The sequence below is a fragment of the Ursus maritimus genome, unplaced genomic scaffold, assembly GCF_017311325.1.
Source record: "Ursus maritimus isolate PB19 unplaced genomic scaffold, ASM1731132v1 scaffold_1, whole genome shotgun sequence".
Classification (NCBI taxonomy): Eukaryota; Metazoa; Chordata; class Mammalia; order Carnivora; family Ursidae; genus Ursus; species Ursus maritimus.
In genome coordinates this window covers 68,763,129-68,790,957 of record NW_024423343.1, presented here as the reverse complement: position 1 = coordinate 68,790,957, position 27,829 = coordinate 68,763,129, and the positions used below count along the sequence as shown (strand labels likewise).

General features: G+C 41.1%; 1 protein-coding gene across 7 annotated transcripts in view; it reads right to left on the bottom strand.

Moving 5' to 3' along the window:
- RBMS1 (RNA binding motif single stranded interacting protein 1) overlaps nucleotides 1–27,829 on the bottom strand; it is a 207,908-nt gene that overhangs the window by 67,027 nt on the left and 113,052 nt on the right. For 5 of the 7 annotated variants that reach the window (XM_040644589.1, XM_040644595.1, XM_040644598.1 and 2 more), the window contains exon 2: nucleotides 23,353–23,528. In XM_040644589.1, the coding sequence (XP_040500523.1) occupies nucleotides 23,353–23,528 (176 nt within the window). The remainder of the gene's footprint in view (nucleotides 1–23,352; nucleotides 23,529–27,829) is intronic. The other 2 variants (XM_040644591.1, XM_040644597.1) reach the window with 1 other exon arrangement.

Sequence of the window (27,829 nt, the reverse complement as noted above, 5' to 3'; positions counted from 1 at the left end):
GCCTACTTATTTACATGTTCACCCAGTAAAGTCTCCCCTTAAGACTGTTAAGTCAGCATTACATGAGGAACAGAGCATATTTTTAGAGGTCAGACACTCCTTGTATCCTGAAGCATCCACATCATTTGTTCGTGTTAGAGACATTAAGAGGCATTTATCAAGTTAGCAGTAAAGAAGGGATTTTTTTTTTTTTTAGGAAAAATTTTACATTGTCATCGCCCCAAAACAAGCCAAACTAGGACTCTTTAAGTGATGTATGAAAAAGTGATTGTCTCCTAAGAACTGGAATAAGGGACCTAAGAAGCCATCATGGCATGCAACACACCTCACAGAAACTTACTGATGAAACCAAATAATGATCACGACTTTGTCATTATGGCCCCAGATCAGAAGGCTACCGCTTGGGTTAAAAATGCTCTCACTTCAGTCAAACAGTTTATCCAAAGAAGGACTGCACAGCTCTCAGTTAGGATTCCCCTTTCTATGCAATCTTCGGCAAGGCAGACCCTGATTTCCAGTAAATACTCTTTTTTTTTTTTTTTTTAAGATTTTATTTATATATTTGAGAGAAAGAGAGCACATAAGAGGAGGGAGGAGCAGAGGGAGAGGAAGAAGCAGACCGCCGCTGAGCAGGGAGCCCAATGCAGGGCTCAATCCTCAGACCCTGGGATCAAGACCGGAGCCAAACACAGATGCTTAACTGACTGAGCCACCCAGGCCCCCTGCAGTGAATATTCTTAAAGTAAAATCAAAAGTGTCCATTACTTGTATTTTCAAAAATGGCTGTTTAGCATTTCAGAGATTCTCTCTGAATGTCATAAAACTAAGAAAGACGAAACGTAAAATCCACAATAAAATGACAAACCGATGTTAGCACTGTAGCATCAGCCGCATTCTGTTGTCTTGCTGTAGCTGACTCATAGCAGGGTCTGTCCTAGGTCTGCATGTGGAAATGGAATGAGTTCTACGGGGCCTCCAGTTTCATTAGTAAACCTATCGGATTACTGGTTCTAATTAAGGGCTGTGTTACTGGCTATCACACAGTGATATTAATGTGTATTATTACCATTATAGGAAATTGTGACCTCTGCTATGAGTTCACCTGCGGTAAAATGTAATAATCGACCAGAGAAAATAGGAGTTTGGATGATGTAAGATGGGCATCTTGTGAGGCATCTGCAATGGTAAAATACGATCTTACAGTTTTTGCTTTGAAACAGGAGAATAATGACAACTAAGCCCCTTTCTGGAACCTAAAAATTATTCATGCTACAGATGAGACCACGGTGTATCTATTCTAATTTTCTTGTGTGTTATTAATTCAACAAATTCTTTATATAGCATCTTTTCAAAGTTCAAGAATGCAAGAAACTGGATTTACTGACTGAAATAAGACTGATGTTAAAAACAATACCATAGGACTTGCCAGTGTATGTTTTATTTCCTATTCTATCCTTTGTTGGCCAAGTGCTTTGAACAACTTGGAATTAAGTTACCATTTGAATGAACATTTTCTTCTTCTTTTTTTAAACCTGAATGTTGTATTTTTAAAAAGTCAACATGAAATCAATAAAATTGACCTATTTGTTATTTTAATAACTAATTACTCACATGGTCCTCACAACAGCTAGTAAAGTAGGGTAAATAGGTAACTGGTAAGCAGTAATACTGCGTGGGGCAGTAGGTATTACCAAAAGGCAACAGTTCATTCTCCACAAATTTTAAAGTTACAATCAAACACTTACCTTTCTGAAATACTTCCAAAGCCCTACTCAGAGACAGAACATGGGCAAATACACTTTTATACTCCTTTCCACATCTAGGATGTTTTGCCTGCCTTGATGAGCATTTTATTTTATTTTTAAAAGATTTTATTTATCTTTAGAGAGAGAGAGTATAGAGTGGGTGTGTGTGAGCCGGGGGAGGGGCCGAGGGAGAGGAAGAGGGAGAGCAGCAGACTCCCCTCTGAGCAGAGAGCCTGACGTGGGGCTCTCATGACCTGAGATCAAGACTGAGCCAAAATCAAGAGTCCAGCGCTTAACTGACTGAGCCACCCAGGAGCCCCTTGATGAGCATTTTAATTGATGACTCTAATGATATATGGGAACACTAATGTGTTCTGTGAAAATGCAAATATACGCTATTCAAAAGGAAGAGATCAGAATTTAATTTTCAAGAGGCATGGGCATGGCAAGAGGCAAAGGGGATGGCAAACAACTTTCACAACAAGGACATTTCAGTTATTTGCTGAGTGCTTACTGTATGCGAGCACTCATTCTAGATGCTAGACTAGAGAGGATGTAAGTTTATGAAACTGAGCCGAGTATACAAGGATTCCCAGATGGGACAGGTGATGCATCCTTAATCCTTAACTTAAAGTATGACGACAATAGTCATATGAATAGAAACCGCCTTCTCTGAGTGTCCACGGGTTAGGTGGTTTATGCGACAGCTAGGATATGTCTCTATCTCTCCTAAAAATAACCTTGCGACTTTTGTATTCTATCCCTATTTTATAAAAAAAAGGAGACTAAGTTTCAGGCAAATTTGTCCAAGATTACACAGTAATTTTGGCAGAATGACACAGAAAGTAGAATCCTTTTTCTTTCCACTGAAAAACCCACAATGCTAAGGTGAGTAACCTGTAGGGCATTTAGGTCCTATAGTCTGGCAGACAAAACCATCAGAGAGCAAGCGGCTCAGAAGAGGACTATACCAGACACTGTCACACCAGAAATAATCAGTTTATAAAAAGCAGCTGAAAATATGGGAGAGGGAGGAAAGAGTGAGTTATCAACATTTCCCAGCAGGAAGGGTAGCCTTATGGAGAGGCTAACAGTAAGGGGGCATGGGGGAATTCTCAAGGGAGACCTGGAACTGCTCGCTCCTGAGAAAGCCTGAAGCAGAACTTAGGAAGTCACAGTCCAAACAACACAACACACAGTCCATATTAACGATGAAGAAAATGAAACGTAAATACTTAGTGTGTTCCTAGGGTGGGCTTTGTAACCCACCTTTGTTAGTAACTGGTAGGTCCAGGGCCTGAAATCAGGTCTTCCATTTCTAAACAGACTCCAAATCACATGCTTTTATTCTTTGAGAAGACAGACCAGGTAAACTGTATTCCTTTAAATCCCCCTACAAAATTAGGGAAATGCCCAATGGGTGGGCAGAATGGGAATAAATCAAGTTGCCAGTGTCTGTTCCAACTGGTTAGCGTCTAACTGTTAAAATATGTTGGCTGTCAATCTAGAAGGGGATGGTGAGTGGTAGGAATACTCTTCCCTTAGAAAGCTGTGTGTAAAAGCTTCAGAAGGGTGGACATCACTTTAGCATTCCAGGCTGTGGCAAGCATGCTGTCATAATTAGTATCCTAAGCAGACAGTGACTGCTCAGAGAGAGGGTCTGTGGTATTAACCTCACCCTGGATTTCCCAGAACTTAGCATAGTAAGCACTCTCAATACATATTTGCGGAATTACTTGAGAAACACATTTTCTCCCAATCGGGGAAGCTTTCTCTAGTCTCCAGGGTCTCCTCGACCATGGAACATTTCCCATGCCTGCCCATTTAAAAACAACAACAACAAAATCAACAACAACAACATTTAATTAGAGCTTCAGCTCTTGACCTCTCTTGGTATGGGGTCTTTACAATTCTTATCAGAGATGGGCTACAATATTATTCACCATCAGAGTGTACTTTGTAACTCAGATATGCCAGCCCAGATGTGAACACAAATATTTAAATAAAAATTGTAAATAAAATTTAAATAAGGGGCGCCTGGGTGGCTCAGTCCTTAAACGTCTGCCTTCGGCCTAGGGCGTGATCCCGGCATTCTGGGATCAAGCCCCACATCAGGCTCCTCCGCTGGGAGCCTGCTTCTTCCTCTCTCACTCCACCTGCTTGTGTTCCCTCTCTCACTGACTATCTCTCTCTGTCAAATAAATAAATAAAACCTTTAAAAAATTTAAATATTTTAAATTAAATTTAAACAAAAATTTTAAATAAAATTTAAATGAAAATATTTAACTTCTGATAGGACACAGTCACCAACCAATCAAAATGTGAAGCAGCCAGGGGGACCTTCCCAGTGTTGAATGTGGGACAACCTCCTTCCTTGGAATAATAACCCATTTTCTTGATTTCCTAAACAGAGAATTTGTTTATCAAAATTATATAAAATAAGAATATCATATCCTTAAAATATAGACAAATCACAGAAAATATCCAAATCTCGTTTATATCTATTTCTAAATTTAACCTAGTCTGACCTGAGTTACCATGTCATAAACTGGCTTGAGCTTCCAATCTCTATCCTTTACTCCTAACTAAAGATATATGAACCAACACAGAAATGGGGTTTGAGTGAAACAGGCAGCAAGCAAGAGCTGCTACACATGAACTCTCTCAATAAGGAAGGCTATGACTAAGCCTTTCATTTGTTTTAAGCCATTCTTAAAAGTTAAGACTTCAAAGGTAATACAATGCAGTGGAAGAACCAAAAACAGAGCTTAGTGGTCTTGTGTCCAATTACAAAATCCTCTGAACACTACAAAATTCTGAACAAAATTTCTTAAAGCTTCCAAAATACCACCACAGAGAACTTTTAGTTTTCATTTGGGTTCCTTAATCTATTTAAACTACATGTAATTATTATGCAAAAGTTCCTTTTTAGAAAAACAGCTAACTCTGCAAAAGAATGGCTACAAAAGAAAATTCCTTGTTTGCTTTTCCAGAAGTACTATGAAAAAAGAGATCCTTTCTTATTACCCGTGGAAAAAAAGAAGTGCAAAACCATTGTCAGAAAATGAGCCTTTGTACTTGAACTGACATCACGTAAGAAATGATTATCAGAGAAAGAATGAACGACTTTTAGATAAAAGCATAAATCATTGTTAGTATTAACGCAGAGGTGGAACCATGGACGTCTTTTCCTTTCTAAGGGCCAGCAAATGCTTAAAACACTGCGATATTCTAGTCTCTGTAGCTAAAATAATCCAAATGGTTTAGTTTCAATAAAAACAACCCAGCATATTGCTCACAAGACATTTCAAACCGTGTAACCACCAAAGTGAACGCAACCCTACAAAACACAACATCCTTGAACAATACTTTTTCATATAATGGGTCTAACACCATGCTGTGCTTAAACATCATTTTTTACCTTATTTTTAATCCCACTGATAGTAACCAAGTAATACCCAGTGATGAAAGAGGACGGTCACAAAAATGGATTTCACTGATGCAAGAAACCAAGGAAGACTGTGAACTGACAATTCTTTGTTCTAGAATGGCGGCAAACACAAGACGGCAGAACGACTAAGCAGTTTCCTCGCCGGAAGTCATCAAGTAGGTATATGAGTAACCAACCCTGCCTGAATACTACGGCCAAAAGCAACTCAAAGGTCCGCCTGGCCACCACTTCCATCCTTAGAAGGCACGATTTTGAGAGTTATAGTTTTGCTGATCTCTAACAATATATGATTATCACAGGAATCGTAACACTTCTAAACTGAGGAGTTTATCTCAAATCTAGCCTTGCAGCACAGCAAGAGAGGCTCTGATATCCCTGATTTTCTATTTGAAGAGACTTCTTATACTTACAAAGTGCTTTCCCATGATCTTAGTCTTAATTTAGTGTTCGTGCTTGAGAAAGGAGGCTAAAATAAAGGGTAACAAATCAGACATTGTCCGTTGCATGGAGAATGGTCAGGGGCAATATTTCTGAACTTTGACCACTCTAGAATAGCCTGCACGGTCATTATCAAGAATTTTATTACCCGAAACAAGTTTTTCTCATTGTGATCCAATTAAAGAATGCTATCTATTGTACTTCAAAGACAACGTGAAAGGAGATTATTAAATAAATCCGTCCCAAACCATACTGGATATGTTTTGTTTTTTTTTTCTCAAGGAGGGGGGAGTGTATGCACTTGACACTCCAAATGGTCCCTAAAGACATTTTGAAAGGTATCTCATTCAAAATACCTTCTTTACCACAGGAATGAAAAGATGTCTAGTTGATGTTTCTCATTATTTTACTTATTAAAGTGACTATGACATTTATCCATCTACCTATACATTCAGACCAATAAGCAGCTGTGTACACGTGTGTGTGTCCATATGTGTGCATATCTGTGCATGTATGTGCAAGCTGTCCTGCTGTTGAAAGGACGTAAAGGTAGGTCATAAAAAGGCATACCCTACCAGATAAAATGAAGGTAAAAATCAAAGGCAAGGAAGACAGGACAAAGGGAAAATGAGGCAGGAAGGAAATGGCTCACTGACTAAGGTCAATTGTTTCAAGTGCCCCACTTGTCATCAGTGGTTGAGCCCGAGAGCTTCTCTAACGACTGTCACCAGTGCTGATCAAATACAGCAAACGACCTGGAGATCAAGCACTTGATTGACAAGAAATCTATCGTAAGTAGCTCTTCAACGCGAACATGGTTCGATGGTAATCGGCCCTAATGACGACTCTGAAATGCAAGTGTGAAGTGTAACCTGAATCATGGCAGAAAAATTATTTCCTTGTATCCTATTGCTTTGAAAATTGACATATAAAACATATAAGGCAAAACTCCACAGTCAGAAAATTTGATACATTAACCTATTTCTTGACTAAACTGAAGACAGCCCCGTTACTGATTACTTGGAGATACAGATCCCTGGTTTGTTAATGCATTTTATGCAGACATACTAAATATAAAAAAAGAAAAACAACAACAAAAAAACCCCACAAAAAAACACGGAAGCAAGCAAAGTTCTAGGTCCCCAATAAGACAAAAAGGAACCCTATAATTCTGCCTCTCTTACACCACAGGGCTGAAAGGAATCTGCCACGGGTTTTAAATAGCCCTCATCTCACATGCCAACTCTGACAGTTATGTTGTGTAGGGAAGGACTCTGAGGCCAGCCAGGCCTAGCAGGAAAGAATGTTCTCATCAATTTATTAGCAATTCTGACAGGGAAGAGGAAACGAGGCGGTTCGGTGCCACTTACTTGTTTATTCCTTATCTCAGTTCAATTTGCTGATGTTACCAATGACGAGCTGAGGCTTACAGTGGTTGGTGATTTATTTACCATTTCTCTTTAGATTTATTCATCTGTAGCCTGCCTTATTACAAAAACTATCTGGTGTGTTACAGAAATACACATAATAAGATAATAATAAATAGATGAGAAAAACAGGGTAAGAGAGAAAAAATACATATCCTGGGGGAGTATAAAGTTTGTCCCTGTGGCAAATTCTAAAGCCTTCATTTCCACTATGTCTTTTTCCGGCACTGAGTAACCCAGATTCACTGATGTATGAGCTACTCATCTCAGTGAGAGAGAGAGAGAGAGTGTGTGTGTGTGTGTGTGTGTGTGTGTGTGCGTGCACGTGCGTGTGCATGTGTGTGAAATATGCACCTCAGAAATAGGTCCCAAGTTTGTCTATCAAGAAAAGAATGCTTCTCCAATTAGAGATTTGGGCTCATATTCTGGCCTTTGGGCCATATAAAGAAGCATCTTATTCACTCATTTACGGATACTCACTTATAATAAATAAGCAAAAGTAAGCAAATTACACAGTATATTAGAGGGTAGCATTATGACAATTAAATAACACAAGGAAAAACGGGGGACTGAAATTAAGAATACCAAGGTCAAGTGGAGATAGATTACAGTTTTTAAAAAGGTGGCCGAGGTCGGCTCGTTGAGAAGGTGACATCTGAGCAAACCTTTGAAGGAGGTGAGGGAGTGAGTCCGGAGGATCGGGGAGGAAAAAGCGACGCAGGGCTAGAAGGCAAAGCAGGCCTGGTGGGCTGGAGAAACACCCAGGAGTCCTGCATGGCTGGAGTGAAGAAGTAGAGAGTAAGGGGAGACCAGGTCAGAGACATACGGGGGAGCAGCAGCAGATGATACAGGATCTTGTAGCCTTCGCAAAACCGATGAATGACAGGTAAAGTAAACAAAGCCACTTGGGGTCAATAAGCTAGGGCACATGACTTTACCTGTCTTTGGAGACAGGGCCTACCTGTACATTTTGTGCAGATGTGGGAAGCAGCAGGGTATGCAGATTATAGGCACACACCCAGAGATGTTTATCTTCACGGCTCATATGGATCCATGACATGAAAAGACAGGCTCAGATTGTGATACATCCTGCAACTGTGTCCGTGTGACAGCAACACTCGTAAGACTGTGTTGCTAGGGAGGTTTAGAAGTTAACAGCGATACAAGGGGAGAACTGAGGGTTGCCTAATTTGCTGCTGTCTGAGATCATTTATAAAGTGTCACCTCCTCGTTTCTCGTCAATGTGGTATTAAAATTCTTCCTCCTGGACATGTGTTGAGTGTTGGACCCACAGAGGGAATGTTGGTCTAACTGTATTGCTGTGCACGCAAGCTCAGTAAAGGCTGGTACTGTTAGAACAGAGAGCCAAACAGAAAGGAATGCAGAGGAAAGAAGGAGAGGAAACTCGCAGAAACTCGATTATGATGACCTACTTCCAGAAGAAGAATGTTCCTTCAAGCTCAAATCTGGAAACTTATCAGTAACTCATAGTAGATAAAGAATAAAACAGATGCATAGCCCACAGGAGGTTTAGACGCTAGAACCAAATATTTTAAATTGTGATTTATAAAGCCACCAAAAAGCCAGTGAAATAAACTCCGACAGCTAAAACACATATCCAAGCAAATTACTCAATGTTTCCAGTCTTCAAACACTAAAAAAGAGGGACAATGAATTCAAGACAATTAATTCAAGTGGATTCCAAGTGAGAATGGGTATAAGGAAGGTACATTAAAGAAACACAAAAACAAACAAACAAAACAAAAACCAACTTCCTTTTACAAAAGACGTCAAACAAGCTACGGGTTGCTGGAAATCATGATTCCACATATTTGCTGATTTTCGTATTTGACAGTCGAGGAACAGTGGTGCATTCACTTCTGTCTTTATAGGGGCAAGAAGAGAGGGGAGTAGATTTTCCTTTACAATGGAAATACCATTAGATATTTTAAAATAACAGCAGCCTCCGGTGAGCCACTTTGACAAGAATGATTGCTGTACAAACTTGACAAAAGAAGACCAAGCAACATTCCACATGCTGTGATTTTAAAAGGGGTAGTCAAAGAGAGAGCACGAGAAGCATTTATTTCTGCCTCTCTCCCAAAAAGTTTGAGACTGCTGGCAAAAATATACGCAACAGCCCAAGACAGAAATGGATATGGAGAGTTCAAGGTGAAGGGAAAATAAACCCAGGAGTCGAGGTTACACAGAGAGGCGAGTTAGAAAGTGAGCTCTTGCCAGCTGCCAACAGGGGACACAAATCTGGCTCACAACTTCCTAGTCGTCAAAATTAAGAAGGAAATTATGAAACTGAATGTTCAAGCAGCATAAAAGCAAGCCCAGAGCTAGGAGAAGTTCATCTGTCCCAGCTTGAAGGCCAGAAGGAACTTCCTCCTGGGGGTCCTCCCTGAGGGCCACCGCAGGTGCAGTATGTCAGATGACCACCCGGGGCCCAGGGAGGAATTCTACAAGGGCAAACAGCTACGTGGTTCCTGTACTCTGATTCTTGCCGACCTTGCTGCATCCAGGGGTAAAAATCCACACTCCCCAGGAGAGCGGTTATCAAGTCAGGCTCTTGAAGAGATGCTTTAGAAGTTCCACCATTTTCTGCCTGAATTCTATCTCTTAGTTTTGAAATAAAATACCAACAGGAAGGGCAAGCAAACCCGCGGCACAACATTAACACAATGACGACCTTCCTACTGAGTCACTTCAAATGCCGACGCTGGGCAAATGTGTCTCCGGCCATCTCTCTGTGTACATTTCAACTTCTTAAAAATGAGTCACCGATTAGGAAAGTTGTAACTCTGCGTTGGCGTTCTGGAGATTCAAGTTGGCGCATGCCCATTCATATAAAATTGGACAAACGACCTACACACGCGTCAATGCTCAAACAAATGACAAACCAAGAGCAGGTACAACAAGTCGGCGCCCACCCTCACCACGATCTTATAGCCAGTCGTTCAATCATAAGCTGCCTACCACGGTGACTCATGACAAAGGGACTTCATTAAGGCTGGTACTGACTGTAAGGGTTACGTGCTCCTGGCTGGACTTCTGGGTCTATCATGAGGCATTTGAGCAGCTGTATTATTAGGGATTCAATGTCAAAATAAAACATTTCTGTTTCTCCCAAGCGTCTGGATCACATTAATTCAAGAAGGTACTAAGAAGACCAAATGCACTGTGAAAAAACTGTCACCTTTGCAACTACTTATGGATATAAATAAGCATTTCCCCAAATGCTGTACAACGAACGTGGAGCAGAAATAAATGAGATACGTGAAGCTGCTGATGCTGTTCTGGAAGTGTCATCCAGAAGTCCCGATCTCAAATGTCTGAGCTCATCAAAACTGTCCCACTCTACTCCCTGGTCTATTTTTTTTTTTCTTCTAAGATTTATGTATTTATTTGAGAGAGCGAGAGAGTGCACACAGGGGAGAGGGGTAGAAGTAGAGGGAGAGAGAGTCCTAAGTGGACTCCAGGTTGAGCACAGAGCCCGACGTGGGGCTCGAGATCAGGACCCTGAGATCATGACCTGAGCCGAAACCAAGAGCCAGCAGCTTAACAGACTGTGCCACACAGGTGCCCCCTCCCTGGTCATTTTTAAAATGCTGCAACTTTGTATTTATAAAATATATACTAAAAAAAAAACCCCTTTAGTTTGAAATATTTTTACTGTTAAAGATTGTATTGAAGATTTCATTTCACTACGGGTTTTCCTACTAAAACAATGTCTACACTCCCCCTGCTGGGGTAGTTCTACTACGGACGTGGAGATACTGACCCACCAACCCCTTGGAGACTGGGTAGGGCCTATCATTTCAACACTGAGCGGCCTCACCAATTGATGAGACCTGAATCTGATCTAATACTAACATAATCGAATACAGACATTACCGTTTTCTGTGTGTGCCATGACAAGGCTGGGAAGCTCTGTGATGAACAAAAGAACTACAGATTCTTCAGGCCATTCTTCATAAACCCAATTTCTTCCAACAGCTTTTGACCAGAGGCGGCAGTGGAGAGGTTAAAGTTAAGTTCTTTGGCAGGAAACTGAAGTACGGATATTTCCTACTCATGAGTAAGGGCAGAGTTGAGGTAGAGTTTATATTCACTACGAACGGAGGCAAATCAGGGTGGGGAGGGGGTGTTCCAAGAGACAATGGGATCTACTCCTAGGACTGCCACCGCTTAATTTAGACTCAAAGAAGGTCACTTAATCTTCTCTGAGCCTTCTCTGAGTTTTGTCAATTTTAATTTGAAGGGACTAAATCAGAAGCTCTTAACTGGAACTGAACATCAGAAACTTCTGGGAGGCTTAAAAAAATACATAATGATAGCAGTAACGTTAATACGTGCCAGGAAATGTTCTGAGCATTCCACACACATTAACCCATTTAGTCCCCGCAAGACCCTTGTCTTGTAGGTACTCTCAGTATCCTCATTTTACAGGTGAGGAAGCTACGGCACAGAGCGGTTGAGAAATTTGCCTAAGGAAGTAGCCGAGCCAGGTGGAAGGCTCCAGAGCCTGTGTGCTCTTTCGTACAACTGTATGTTACCACTGCCGCTCTCCGTATCCATTTCTCTGAATCTTCTGACTCAGAATCTACTGAAGGGCCCGAATGGCCACGCACTTTTAATTCTGGTGAGCGTTCCTCGTTAACAGCCATCTGACTAGAAGAGATGTAAAGTTCTGTGATTAAGACTGGAGATGAAAAAAAAATGCAATAAACTTTTTAATTAAATAAATGCTCAAATTCTTTTGTTTCAAAAATCTGAGTCAAAATTACATGGCTTTTTAACAGCTAATTGCATGGTATCAAACAAAAAAAAGATAATGAATAAAGGCATAGTAGGAAAAATTGAAGAAACAAAATGTTATCTATCCTGCTAAGTAAAAACGACTACACAGGGCCATTTAAGTAGATTAAGTATTGGAGCAAAGGCTATGCCTATAAAGGGGCAATAACAATAATATTTTCATAATTCATGGCTTAGATTTAAGGGTGACAATGAAACATTTCGGAAAAAAACCCTCGAAAGGATCCGTGCTCTTGTCCAAATGGGCTGGCAGCCTAACTTGCTTCTAGGATCACAAATGACTGAGTCTTTGTTTCATCGTTAAAGAAACAGCTCTGATGCTATCAAAAACTGGCCTTTGCAAAGTCGGAGATCTTGAACTATGCACGTAAGCATGGATACTCAAAAAAAGGCTGGCTTTTCATTAAGGTTCCCTCATCGATATGTGACATTTAATAGAGGGAGGAAAAAGCCATGGCACAAAGAGAAAATAAAGAAGACAAGTGACCGGGCCCCACAGGCAATTTAGATAAGCTGAAACCTGGGACAACCAGGTCAGCGAGTGCAGAACCAGGAGAAAGAGCCCACGTCCCCGGGTAGAGCCATGAACTTGGTCAGGTTTGTTTGTGTTATGAGTGTACTTCCTCACTAATTCTAGATACCCCATTTAGGGAAGCTCAGCCTCTTCTCCTCCCACTCAGTCCCACATCTCTCTCACAAAATCTCTTCTCAAAAGTCTCCAATATGAAACCACACGATCCTATTGAGGGAGTTGCAAAGCACTTTATCAAACAAAAAGCGACCTTTTAAAAAGTTTTAAGCCCCAAATACCGAACTATAAAAATTTAAGAAAATAATTACATGTTGGAGGAATACATAGATCTTACTATTGTTGACCACGAGGGTTGTATTGACCGCAAGTTTCTCATATGCACAATCCCACTGGTGAATATACATGTTTAATCGCTAACCTGTCTTCTACACTGAAGATTCACTAGTCTGGAATTGATGCACTATTTCTTTCCATTTAATAACCACACCAAAAGCACACAAACTCATAAAGCAAACAGGCACTCAATTTGAAAAGTTTTCTAAGAGGGGATGAGAATTTCCGGGGAAGAATAAAAATAAGTTCTTCCTCCTGATCCCCTTGTCTGCAATGGTACCAAACTCCCAGTTTCCTAGACTCAAAATCTTACACTCATCTTTGAACCATCTTCCTCTTTGGACCCACTCCTTTTTTCACATTCCATCAAGGGCAAATCCTGAAGCACTATGTATCATCTACCTTCCCAGTGAAGTATAAGCCCTCCTCTGGCATTAAAATCCCCCATGGTATGGTCTTATGAAGACAGGGCAGGCGGCCAGGCGAGTCCTGGCTTTGTATCTGAGCTGGAGCTGCTCATTCCACCCTGAAGACTTACTCAAATGCCAAGCTTTCCCTGATGCCCCCCAATCACACGCAATCACTCCCTATTTTGTAATTTCTGTAGCACCTTCGTATCTCTCCCATGACACATCACATTCCGGCCTACATGATGTGTGAAGTTTATTTTCTATGTTAAGACAAGAACTTCCTGGAGGGCCAGAAATGTGTCTGGGGCAGTACCTAGCAAAATCAAAGGCATAATACTTAATAAAGAATGGAATTCCCCACTCACTTCTGTTTAATTTCTCCGCAGAAGTGGCTTGGTCTTATGTTTCAATGAGATTTATACTAACGGCAAACTATAATGCTATGTTGAGCCCATTATTTTCTAAAGCAATGTTGTTTGAGTTTGTCAGACAGTGATCCCTAAAAGAATGTTTCTTTCTGTATATGCACTAACCCCAGGCACCAAGCAGATGACACGTCAGGTGCCCTCTCGGTGCTGTGCGCCCCTGCGGAGCCGCACGTGCTTCAGCTAGCCGGGAGCTGAGCTTTGTAGAGCCAGCTACGTGAAAACAGATTACTCTGTTAGATGTCAAGAAAAACGAGTTCCTCCTCCATCCTCCTGCCTTTACTTTGAACTTTGATCCTGTTGGCTATTCAAGTGGACTTAAGGAAAGCTGATTTTTCTAACAAAATCTTATTACGACGATCACAGCTGTGTGTCTCTTCGAGGGTTCTGGAGAAATGAGTCTTCTTGTATCTTGCAGTCAACAGAGGAGCATGGATGCTGGCGAGGGGAGGCTGGAGGTGACGAGCTGGCATTCGGAGTGTATTTGGGAGGGAGAACACACAGGGGTTCAGAGGATGGTCTCTGGAGTCAGACCGTCGGAGTGCAAGTCCCGCCTCCACCATCACCAGCTGTGTTTCCCTGAGTCATTAGGGAAAGAGCCCTCTCTCAACTTCACCTTTAAAACTAGGGTAGTACTACTGCTCAGAAAGCTGTTCTTAGAATTAAGTAAGGAAACTACTTGACAGAAATACTGGCACACGGTCAGCCCCTGACAAGGGTGAGCTGCTAGCATTACACAGGTGTTCACACATTATACAGGGTTTATTTCTCACATACATTTATTATGAAATGAAGATGCGGAAAGGTGTAGAAAGAGGCTGCAAATTTCTAAGGTCCGTGGTAACCCAATAAAGAAATTCTAAGTCTAACCAAGCACAAAGGCCAAATCAAGATTTTAAAGGCTTTTATTCCCGATGACACTGCCTTCCCTTTCATATGATGGTTAAACAGCCCCAGCCTGCTGCTACAGAAATCTAAGGTTCCTATACTGGAAAATGGCATGAACATATACTAAATCCCGTCTGCTCACAGAGAGAAAGAGTGGTTGCTCTTAAAAATTCTTGTGGTTACAGCCATTGTCTTCAGTGCTGGCTTCCCAATTAGATTCTGCTAAGCTAGTATTAACATCGGTGTGCCAACAGCTTGTGTATAACTTGGGCAAGACAGGGGAGAATGGCTCTGAATAACATGTGGGAAAAACAAAAAGGAATCCTAAAGAAAAGTGTCGACTGACAATAAGGAGGATTGGTTAAACCTCTAAATACGCATGCTTACCAGCCGATACTACACGGAGGATAAATCAGAAAACAGACATCACTGAGATTTTCTGCCAAAATATCAAATATTGGCAACGATGAATATGTGCAGTTTCATGCACTCATGACAAGGACACTAGACGTCTCTTACCTGTAATGAGTTTAATGTGGCTGCAGCTTATATTTGCATCGTGGAGGGATTAGGCAGGGGCACGTGAGTCAGGTAGCCCATCGCCCACAGTCCATATTTCAAGACGCTTTTTGTTCTAATTGTGTAGCAGTAACTCTCAAGAAGGCATTAAATAGTGCGATTTTCAAAAACTGTCCACCACCTAATAAAAACCAACTGGTCGTTCTAATGACCAAAGTGAAGGAAGGGCTGAGAGAGGTCTAAGAAAGAGATGGCTCTCTACTGGAAAGTAGGTATTTGTGTGGATTTTTTTTTTTTTTTTTGATGCTGAAATTACTTTTGTGAAATTCTGGGATTTCCAAAAGTCTTCAGACTATATGTTGGCATGTCAAAGATCTACTGTGCAGGCCAGAATTCTTTCTTACCATGAAGGGAAATGAAACAATTAACATGAACAAGAAAATGGTTCTTTATGGCACAGTCAAGAGATGAATAAGGAAAAGATGCAGTTAAATACACTGTTGGTCTTAAACTCTCAAATTGGTTTTGACTTCTGTTTTTAGAAAAAAACACAAAAATCACAAATATGAAATCTGGCTTAGTCTCCAATACATCATGTTTTGCTCTTTGAGCATAGAACCTTACTGGAATATTGTCCATTAAGAGAGACTTAAGTTACAATTAGTAATGCAGCATTTGGACTCAGTCGATTGGGATGCCTTTTTAAAAGGATGAGACAGTCTGGAAACTTCATGTCTTAGACAACACTTTTCACCAAAATGCCCAAGTTCCTCGGTCTAAACCCTCACTGAGTTATTTATTATGTGGCGTCCTACTACACTGCAATAATAGAAAAAGCCAAGTCCCAGAAACTATTGGTATTAGTATTTTAAGAATCTTCTAGATCAAGAAAGAACACTCAAGAGGCTAAAAATCAGCTGCTTTATAAAACAAAAACATTTCAAACTTTATTAAAACTAATCCTGTTATTCATAATATAAACAAAATTTGTACCTGCGCAAGAAGCTATATAATAGTAATAAAAACAAAAGTGACATGCATTTCCCATGATTAACTGTAGAAAACTCAGCATACCTCAACTTCACTTTTGGGGAAGGTTTTTTTTTAAGGTATGCCAGTCAATAAAGGAATTTTTTTTTTTTTTTAAAGACACACTTAATGAGAGAACAAGTATCTTTCTACTACTCTTTGTTTCTGTTGACATCCTTCTCTTTCCCGGTCTTTCAAAGGAATCTGAGAAATAAAAATTTGCTACATACAGTTTTCAGTAGTCTTATAAAATACAATTTAAAAAAACCTAAAAATTCAGATGGGTTTGGAATACAATACAGCTCCACATGTCCACATCTCAATTATCTGAGATAGTCAATACCAAAGAAAAATATGGCCCGTCGGTCTTTCATTGTTTGGTGTGTGTGAGTTCAATAAAACACAACCACCACCACCACCATCGCTAAGACACTATACTTCAACTTGCTTGGAAGACACCACTTGAAGAGTAAATTATACCTTAAACAGAGATCACCTCCTTGTATCAGCTTCTAATTGAACCCTACATCAAGAGCTTCAGGTCTGAAAGATTCACGCTCCTGACTTTGGAATGATGCCTCATGGAGGCAATAAAACCTTTGGTCTGGTCTTTCATGTCTGTATAGCTATCTGAATACTCAGTATAGAATCCATGTGGAGTGAGTGAGCACGTGTGTGTGTGTGTGTGTGTGTGTGTGTGTGTGTGTGTTTCTTCTCTTAAAAAATGCAGTAACTCAGGGTATGTTCAGGCTTCCTGGACTGGGTCATCTGGAAATACCTGAATGACCTTGGATCACCTGGCTCTACAATCTCTCTTCAATATGGACGTGAGAACCAGCTCTCTTTCAGGTGGAATGATTTTTTCCTACTTCATCACAGGATCATTGCTTTGAACTTTTATCCTTCTCATGTCATGTAACTTCCATAAATTGCAGAAGATTTCATATTTACCTGGGATCAGGATATTAGACCTAGCAGGCCCATTGTTACTTTCAGAGTAAACACTGAAGGTAACTTCGTAATTGGGTAAACGTTCATTAATATTCATCTTGTTGGACTGCCTTCACTTTTCATCTTTACCCTGAAAGTAGTCTAATCATTTTGGATTACAGGGATGATCATTTTATTTCATTTGAAGAGGAAAAACAACTTTTAAGATTTTATTTTTTATATTATTATTATTTATTTGAGAGAAAGAGAGAGCATTCGCGGGAGAGCACCAGAGAGGGGAGGGCTGGAAGGAGAAGCAGACTCCCTGCTGAGCAAGGAGGCTGATGTGGGACGCAATTCTGGGACTTCGGGATCATGACCTGAGCCGAAGGCAGTCACTTAATCGACTGAACCACCCAGGCGCCTGAGGAGAAACAACTTTTAGCAAAAATGATTTCTAAAAGAAATTTTAGAGCTAAAGAGATAAACAAAGATATACAGAGAAAGAACATAATCATTTCAAGTTGTCCATTTTCCTGACAGTTGCCCTAATTTTTTTTTCCTGTGCTCTCTCTCAGCTACTGCAACTCAAGTTTTCCCTTTATTTTTAGAGCTAAAACCTTACAGTCATTTTTAATCATGCTCAAGTCCCGATGTTCCTATCTCCATGACACTCTTGTGCAGTCCCAGCACCTTCTCCTTTTCCTACTTCCTACCACTGCCCTGGGTCAGGGCTGCATCATCTCTCACCTATGAGAGTCTCCTTCTCCATGCCAACCTTCTTATTTTGGGTCGAATTATCATTCTGAGAAGAAGAAAATAAAGAAACATTGGACTATGCTTCTCTTCCACTATAAGCACTAACTCTTCTGCAGCTGAAGAAAAAATGCCGAACTTTTTAGCTTATTATGCAAGGTGCCAACACTATGTCCCCAACCTATACCCCAACCTGCCTCATTTTCCTCTCTACCCACACTCTTCACTCTGGTCCCTAGAAGCCTTGCTAAATAACTATTAATTGCTGAACGACAGCTATCCACCAAGAATTGTTCACTGTGCTTTCTTTAACACCCAAGCACTGTTCCACCACTTGGGCTCTTTCTGAGGCCTGGAGGACACTATTATTTTCACCCTGCGAGGAATCGTCCCTGTCCTTCCAAGTCAAGATGCCCTCTCCTACTGAAAGCAACCCCAATGCCTTGGCGTCAAGGTTACCAGTCTTCCTCTGATGTCTCACAGAACACTGCACTGATTAAAAACATTTACTTTATTCTGTCTTCACTAGGGTTGGTTGTTTCTGTCTACCTCTGTTGACCATCTTGTTTTTCCGTTTCGCCCCTTTTTTAAGATTTGTATTATATTCAAAAGAATAAGACAGACTTGCAGAAAACAGAAAACAAAGGACAGGAAATGAAATGTATTGGGTATTACAACCAGGGAAATGGATGACATTCAAGAAACATTTCCTTTTAATTAGTAACAGGCTATAATATTGTAAGCTAGATTTAATTTCACATTTACACTGAAATCATGTTTTATTGCACTTTGAAATGAATTAGGTATCTACTGAATGAAAGGATAAAAAATGGTTGACCAAGATTGTTTTGGAAACGAGAGGAAGGATATATAAGGTAAGAGGAGTAGAAATACCTCATTTTAATGTCAACAGACTCTTTCTCCTTTAAAGTAAGTTGCTGATACACGGAGTTATCTAGACTTTTTCATGAGATGTCAATACGACAGCAACCTCTACACTACCAGCCACAGCCAACAGAGACGCACAAATGCTCCCGCTGCAACCAGGAAGAACGACGAACCAGACCTTGCATACAAATATTGTTTTTAAATCTTCAGAAAGGATAGTTTGGACACAATGGAAAATTTCACATGCTATAGTCATTATTATGACAAGCAATAAATTACGAAGCTGAAACCAGTCTTTTCCAAGTGCAAAAAAAAAAGCCCCACGAAGAAGGCCGGCAGTTATGCAGCTGTGTTAACATAACCCACTTCCCTGGCTTTCCCAGCTTTCAGAATCAGAATCTGGTTTTTTCCCCCCTTAGTTTTAAATGTAGGATTACATATAATTTAAGTTTATTCTAGTAGTTAGGGTTTTGAGGAGCAAAGACACGGGCACAAGGGAGACTAATATCTGTTCAATGATGACTGTGTTCTAGGCCGCGGACCAGCTCCATTCCTCAAATAACTTGATTTAATCCTAATCAAAACCTCAAGATTTAAACCTTATTTGACCCATTTGACAGGCTCCTGAGAATTAGGTACTTGCCGACCACTGTGGTTGGTAACTGGAGGGTACCAAACATTTGCCACGCTGACCACCACGATCTTACAAAGTAGGTGAGAAATCTACGAAGATGATACACCGGGGCGCCTGGCTGATTCAGTTGGTAAAGCATGAGACTCTGGATCTCAGGGTCATGAGTTCAAGTCGCACACTGGGTGTAGAGTTTACTTAAAGAAATAAATAAATAAAATCTGAAAGCAAAAAGAAAAACGATGCCCTGTCAGCACTATATGCTGTCACAGACACGCTGCGGAACAGAGGAACAAGCACTTGGAGAATGGAATGGAATGAAAATAAGATGCTGACTGGGAGGCGGTGACATATAAAAGGAAATTAGGAGAATTTAGTGTGGTCCAAGCATGGAGGAGGCAGCATGAGCTTCGTCTTGGCCTTGGAGAATCAAGAAAGGGAAATGGGGAGGCACCTGACGTGGCAGCAGCAGGAGCAAATCGTTCTCACTTGTCACAATGTGGGCAGGGACAGAGAAAACATTCAATTCTTCTGGCAGTGAGAAGGAAGAAGAAAGGCCACAGAATCTGCAGGACTTGGGGACTAAGAGGGTAATGGGAAATAGTCAACCACTGCTCCAAGGCTTCTAGGTGAGGAGAGTTAAATTAAGAAACGTCATTGTTTGGAAAGGAAGGAGACAGTGTTGAATTTGAGGTGAAAAGAGGAGAGTGGGAAATGTGTAGAAAATGGGGGACAGTAGGGAAGAGCCCTACAGGAAAATGAGGCTAGAGGAGAACGAGCCAAGAACTGAAATCTGAAGAGCAAAGAGCGCCGTACGTCTGGCCTCTGCATAACACGTATCAGAAACACTATCATCACAGTTAAGTATCAAATAAAATACGTGAGATGGAAGATGCCAGTGCAGTTTCAGGTGAGAACTTGAAGGCAAAATGACAAGGGTCACGGTGGCAAAGAAAGTGGAAACAACAAGAGCCCTCAGCTCATCTGTCTAGAAAATTCGCCTGAGAAGTTTGAATGAGAGAAAGAAAATGGTACCAAAGTCAAGCAAAGTACCTGTTTGGCTGGATTTTAGAAAAGGGAGAGAATGAAGGCTGTCTGAGGTCCCGGTGTAAGAGATTAATCCTTCCTGTTACCCATATCATTCCATTCCCTAAACTTGCTCGTCAACTGTGCTGATGTACTTTCTGAGCAGAAAACTTCTCAGAACAGAAGCAAAGTTGCAGCATCCTGCCATGGTCATGAGGCTCCAACCTGATTTCCTGCACACACACCACAATTCAGAAGTTACCTGGAGCTGGTCCGCTTCTCTTACTAAATTCTCCTGGAGAATGTCTCTACTCTCAACCCATACCAGCTTACCACCATAGCCACTGTCACATCTCCTCCTGGTTGCAGACCAGCCTCCCTCAGCAGCCAGGAACACAACTGGTTGCCTCCAGCCAGAGCCCTGTCCCCTGACCTTAACCACGCTGACCTGTACTTCCAGGGTCAGGAGTCTCTCTCTGACTCGGGGTGAGGCTGCTTTCTCACTCACTGCCATTTCTTCTAACACACCATGTGAGTATTCTACTCTAAACATAGCTTTTTAAAAATATTTTTTGCTTTCCTCTCCAGTTTTTACAACCCTTATATCATGCTTGCCTTAGACTCGTGCATTGTTTGAATGGAACTAGGTCACTACTACAAACATTCTCAGGTATCTTTTCCCATCTTTCTGTTGGCTGACCCTCTAAAATAACCAAGCTCCCCCCGCCCGGGGAGGGGGGACCCAAGTTATTTGTTTCAATTATTGCCCCTCCTGCCATTCATTCCATCGGGTCAATTTGAAATTGTAGTGCTAAATTTGTAAGTCTAAAACATTTTTTTTCTTTTTTAGACTTCTGAATTTACACCTATCTTTTCTGAGAAGTTTTGATACTGACTTTTCTAAAAAATCTCTAATTATGTCCACTGGGTTTTTTAGGCTGTAGGATGAGTCACTTTTCCCATAGGATGAGTCACGTCCATGTCACCAACTAGCAGTCTTTATTGGAAACAATTAAGTCCAGAACAGGAATGCCCTTTTTTCTCTCCCTCTCTCTCCATTCTAAGACACAAAATTGTCAGCAAGTCAAAACTGGTATTCATTAGAGGCTCTGTGGTAAATAGAATGAAGCATTCAGCAGATACGGCTGTGTGTCTGGCCTCTGCATTACACAGATCAGGAACACTGTCTTCAGAGTTAAGGATCAAACCTGGGGTTTGCCGATAGTAGGGAAGAGTGACGGTGCCAAACGTTTATCGCTGCTATTGATAACAGCAAAGAGAGTGAAACACATTATGATAATCCACGTACATTAAAGAGACCGAGGACAAAAAAAGGGGTGAACTTTCTAGGAAAAGTGATAAAATGCTCTTCTCTACTGCATGTGGAATATGATTTCACTCAATAATAAAAAAAAAATTACTGGTTTAATTTTTCAAGTACACATTTATGATACATAGAACATGGCATTACTCTATTAATAACTTTATGGTTATTGAACTCTGTCTCCTTGATGTTAAAACTCACATGATTCAAAACTAGCTGAGGAACTATCTGTCTTTTGAAACCCTCTCTCCTATCTCTTATACCTCAAACACCTGAGGGTTAGCTCCATTCTTTTGTTTCCTACAGTTGTATTTTTAGCTCCTGAGACTTTATGGCACTCTATCTACCTGTAATTATGCTGCAAAAGCATAAGACGACGCCAGTAAAGACCAGGAGCAGACAAGATAGCAGAAGGCCTATTTGTGGTCTTGAACAGCTGCAAGAGGGCAGGCGCAGCTGGCTGGCCAAGTTCCCTCTGCCTCTGGCCACGCATGACAAACCCCGAGAGCCAGACTTGCCTTTGGTGTAGTGCCTAGCACAGGACCGCCCTGAAAGCAAAGGGCTTCGGTCAAAGTCTGAGAGTGCTGATCAAAAGGGGAACCCAGGAAAGGCACAGGGAGGGTGCTAAGAGCGGTGGCCTTAGGAGAACTCCAGACCCTAAAGGCTACCACCCACCATCCCACCCTTCTCTCTAAAAACAAAACAGAGCAAAACCACGGCCACCTCCTTATGGAAGGCCAGATGTTACTTTTAGTTCCGGTTTGGAAATACTGCCCAAGTTCTGAAACATTCTTTTTCTTAAAATAATAAGTCATGAATCTGTATTTTTACCCAGGACAACAGAAATGAGATGCCATTAATCAGATGTTGAGAAATGGGAATATTTTTCAGGGACTGGGAAACATTCTCGAGTGGACATTTTCTGCCACAGTTACGTAAAACTCCTTTTTTTGCAAGGGGCCATTACTGTCTTTGGATACATGAAAGATGTTCTATGTGGAGGCTTTTATAGCTCAGAGTGATTAGTCTTCACATAATGCCCCCTGCGCCGCGCAGTGCTTTCCACTCCTTGATTTAAATTAGTGCTTTCTTACTTAGTGAGTTAACATCATTTGCAAAGTAGCATATTTACATTCTGTTCTTCCACAACATTAGCATATAATGCATATTTACTTTGGAACTCTATGCACACGCACACGCTTCTTCACCAGACTCAGAAAGGGTGGCGGTAATAAAAGAAATAGGAATTTTGGGAATAAGAATTCCCCAACAGAGGAGGGTGAACAACCCCGACCACAGAGCTATAGGTGCTAGTGAAGACACATTATTATTTCCTGGCTCAAATTAAGAGTCTTACACGCATTTAAGATACAGTTAGACGGTAACTACCTTTCCAACAAACGGTAACAGCTAAAGTTTCCTTATTATGGGACAGACTGGGCCCCAGAGGTGCTACCGCAAAAAAAAAAAAAAAAAAGAAAAGAAAAAAAAAGAAAAATGAGCAGTCCTAAAAAGAATCCAGCCATAATTTTGCAAAAATTCTCATTTTACTTCTCATATGCCAATAAAGCCAAACTGTACTGAGAAGCTATTCCAGCGTAGTTTGCTACAGGCGTTCTGCTGATGTTAATGCTGTGTCCGAGGACTTAAAACTTGGAAACGGTTCACACTTGTACTAAATGTCTCTTATAAGACAATTGATACCCCTTTAGAATATGGTGAAGGATAAAAGAACTGTCTATCAGCTGAAAACAACCGAGAAGAACAGCTACTTACGGCTGACACAGCTTCACCAGGTCCTGGTCTGTGGTGTTGGGAGGCAGACCCCGGATGTAGAGGTTCGTTTTGCTCAGCTGGTCCCATCCTGAGTTGCTACTGCTGCTGCTGTTGTTATTACTGCTGGTGGTGCTGGGGCTGGGAGGGGCCATGGGGTGGGCTGGGACCAGAGACTGCTGAGAGACAAAGATGGGGAGCATTAGAACAGCAGCTGCAAGACGCGTAGCGCCATTCACAGGCAGTATGATCACCACCACAGAATGGAAATACAGACCCCCTTAAGCGACTTTCACGTGTGCATTTTCATTTACACCTTAGAAAAGACCTGCTCATTCTACAGAAAAAGTCCTTTCCTTCAACATGCAATTAATAATGGGGTTTTATTCACTAAAATATTCTCTACGTGCACCTTAAATCGGGCTAAATTTATGTGAGATGAATGTATTCACACCTTTTAAGGAACACATCTACTGAGACTCAAAATTAACTTGCATGAACTTAGGTGATAATATCATTCTATGATACAGTCATTTAGAAATCACCAGACTTTTGAAAAGGTTTTCAAATTCTGAATAACATTTGATTGAAAGTTGCTGATGATTTTATTGAGACCCTTGGGGGGAAAAAAAGATTATCCTTCGAGTGTAACAAAGTTTGAGTTCTACCACAATGCTCAAATAAGGCAGACTTCACCTAGTTCTAAGTCTGGCCGCAGCTCCATCGAGACATCTGGATAAGATTCACAGGCATGCTGCCTTTCGCGCGGGCCAACCTTGTGAAATTTAACCCCTGTGAGAACGGTGTGGGAGTTGGAAACCTTCCCAGGCCTTGCAGCAAGGAACATAACTTTTCTAAAGCCTGAACCTAGGGCTCAGTGTGGTTTCGCAGTCGGCAGCCACCTAGGAAGAAGGTCTGAAACTGTACTCACACCAGATAATTCTCTGTTAACCGATCGAAAGAAACCACAGTTCTGTGCCCTGTGCCACACACATGACTTTTGAGGAAGTTAAATGGTTCGGTCTGAGATGGAAGTGAGCACACCCTAAAGTGCCCTCAAAGCAAATGCTCAGCAGTTTCATACTGGGACAGGAATTTTTTCCCCCTCACATCTAAATAATAAATATACTAACCCAAGGACTTCACTTACAGTAACAGTTTGAAAATACAAAAATATAGAATTAGTCCCTAGACATTAAAGACATTTTTTTTCAAATCTTACAGTTTGATTTTTACAACCACAAACAAAACTATTAGGCACATCTAAGACAGTTCAATTCCACTTTGAAAAATTCAAAAAGCAGAAGACCCCCTTGCAATAAACGTAACCCTGCCTACGTTGCCAGCAATCTCAACTGTTCACTATGGATATGACTCTGCAGCCCGGTTCTGCCGTGGCCACCCTAACTCCACAGTATCCCCCGCCACGCTGGCATCCTCACTAATCTGCACATGTAACCATGACTTTTCTGTACTATGTATTTTTTTTTATTATTATTTTTTTAATGTAGCACCCTTCACATGCTGTACGATCTCCACCACAGAACAGAAATACAGATCCCCTTAAGGGCCCAATGTGGGGCTCAAACTCACAACCCTGAGATCAAGATCTGAGCTGAGACCCAAGAGTCGAACGCTCAACCCACTGAGCCACGGAGGCGGCCCTACTCTGTATTTTTTTCTTCTCACTGCCCAGGGTCCTTGCTAAGATTATTGAGTCCAAACATCACTTTATCTCAAGTGATTCTCTCTTAGAAGGAGAGTAGCAAGAAGGGTTAACAACAGTCAAGGTATAAATGAAGACTGAACTTGAACTGGGAATATCCATATTGCTTAATCCAAGAAAAAACTTACCCAAGATCATATCCTATCAAATCTATTTGAGTTATGCCCTTAATAAGCAGTTGAACTCATATCCTTTGGTCTCATCTCTGGTTTTTCTCTAGGGGATAGACTCTGCTTTCTAGAAGTAAAAGGAAGAGTAAGCATCGTTCTTGCTGTGCCACAGGTGGCATCAGATAATCCGGCCATACCACACAATGGCCTGCGTTCTTTCTCCAAAATCACTCAATACAACTCGTGCTAGTTGCTCCTTGCAATTAGCCAGGCATCCCCTGGTTGTCACTTCAGTTCAGAACAGAGGTGCTGGAAAGCAACACACACACCTGTTCCCCATCCCAAGCCTTTGATTTACACAAAGAACTTATATCTAGGCAAGGCTGAATTTTTTTTCTTAAATCGTCTTTGATTAATGTCCGAGAACCTGTCTTTGCCACAAACCACAGCTCCTCATAGTAGGACCCAGTATGTTCAGTGCGGCTCTTGGGGGATGGAACAGGGTCACCTCCAGGGATAAGCCCTGCAGAAGTCTGAGAGAGGCCGTGGACCTGCTCCATCCCCACCTCTCACTAGCAGGAGGCCAGTGTGAAGCAAATGAACCATCAGAGGGTTTAAAGACTGCATTCCAGGGGCACCAGGGTGGCTCAGTTGGTTAAGCATCTGCCTTTGGCTCAGGTCATGATCCTGGGGTCTTGGGATTGAGCCCCGTGTCAGGATCCCTGCTCTGTCCATCCCCCTGCTTGTGTGCTCTGTCAAATAAATAAATTAAAAAAAAAAAAAAAAAGGCTGCATTCCAAGTTTGCATCAGCTCTAACCTCTTCTCTCGGGTGGAAAGTGGAGTGCCAGGTGTGGACTTGTAGGATTAAAAGAAACATTTGGGGGTATGATTTACTGAGAGATTATTTGGACATGAAAGGAGTAGGTTTATGTGTTTCTTTTTGGCAAAAGCAGAACCATGATTTACATCTCAGAATTTACATAGCTGATTTAATATATCTTTGACAGGCCTCTACATTTATTACAGTAATATTTTCTCACTCTGGGAAGTAGGTGTGGTTCATACACAGCCTGCCCCTGCTTCCCCTCCATTCTGCCCTACGGTGGAAGATCTCCTAACTTTCTGATCACAGGTGGGAGACAGGGGTTTCTGAATGTGCCCTGAGGAGGATGACTGGCCTCTGGTGAATTCTATACAGAACAAGCTCAAATTAAAGTGTTATCTAGTATCAACTATATTTCTCAGAACTAGCTGAAGACCGCTTCTTCTAGGTTACCAATTTTCTATTTTCTGCTGTAGAAAATTGTAGATCAAAGAGTAGGTGTGTAAAACTCATTGAAATTAACAACTGAAATCCTAATAAAGACTGGACACATGTTTAAAGAAGAAAATTCAAACATAATTAAGCTGTTTATTTCTAAATGTTCAGAATGGGTTAATGATAAGTGCAATAATTTGAGTACTATTACTGTTGTATACTACGTGTTCAATATATGCCACCAGGCTAAGTGCTTTATGTGCGTTATCTTCCCTCATCCAATGAGGGAGCTACATCATTGTTCTCCCATTCTGCAGATTAGGAAACTGAGTCTCAAGAGAGGTTCAGTAATATGCCATGGTCACACATGTAAGATGGCAGGGCTGGAATCGGAACCCAGGTCTGTTGGACAAACAAAGCCAGAGCCCTCAAACAGTACCGTACATGGTATACAAGAACCATGCATATCCTAAATGTGCTATTTGTATTATTTCATTTAGCTGTGCCCATCCTTCATGCAATCTAAATATTAAACTCTAGTTTCCCTGAAATGGGACACTTAATACCATTGGTGGCTATGCTTATATATATGGTTGTTTTGTTTTTTTTTTTGAGAAAGACAAAGGTGCCCTTAATTTAATGAACACACAGTCAGCTTGTGTGTGTGTGTGTGTGTGTAACAAGTCAGCTTTTAAAAGGTTAGTTTTTAAAATTCTACCTTATATTTTTTATTAACAAAAGAATTCAGCAAATTTTCAAAGGAACAACACATTACTGCTGAACACCAGAGTCAGCATTTTAGAACAGCTGGACTTAACCAGTGAAGACTTAAACTCTTACTCCCAGATTAAAATGCAACTGAAATGTAAACACTGACAATTCTTTCACTCCAACTTCACAGCTCTGACCAATTTAAAACAGTAACACTTTGTAGCTATATGCTGAACAGCACAAAGGGTAAACTTAAAAAAATTTAAAAAGCTTACCAAATGATAATACTTTACCAATATTTTACTCCGTTTTCATCACTGGCTGTCTTTTTTTTTTAATCTTGCCTCTCAACACCCCTCAAGCTTCCCTGGAGTTTGAAAAGAGTTCCTGTCCCCATTCCCATCCGCTGTCCCCTTGGACAAAGTTTGTGGCTAATTTACACAAATTCAACCTAATTAAGGACCTCGGTGCCTGGCTGACCCCAGGAGAACGCTGACCCACCCCACAAGAGCCTAGCAGTCGATCTCAGCCCCCTCAGGCCTAATTTCACCGCTTCAGATAAGACAAGCGAGCTACCCATCAAGCTCTCTATCCAAGGGCAGGGAAAACAAACTAATTCAGTTTTCACAATGACAGTACCTGGGCTTCATTTGCATGCCAAAACTGATAGAAAA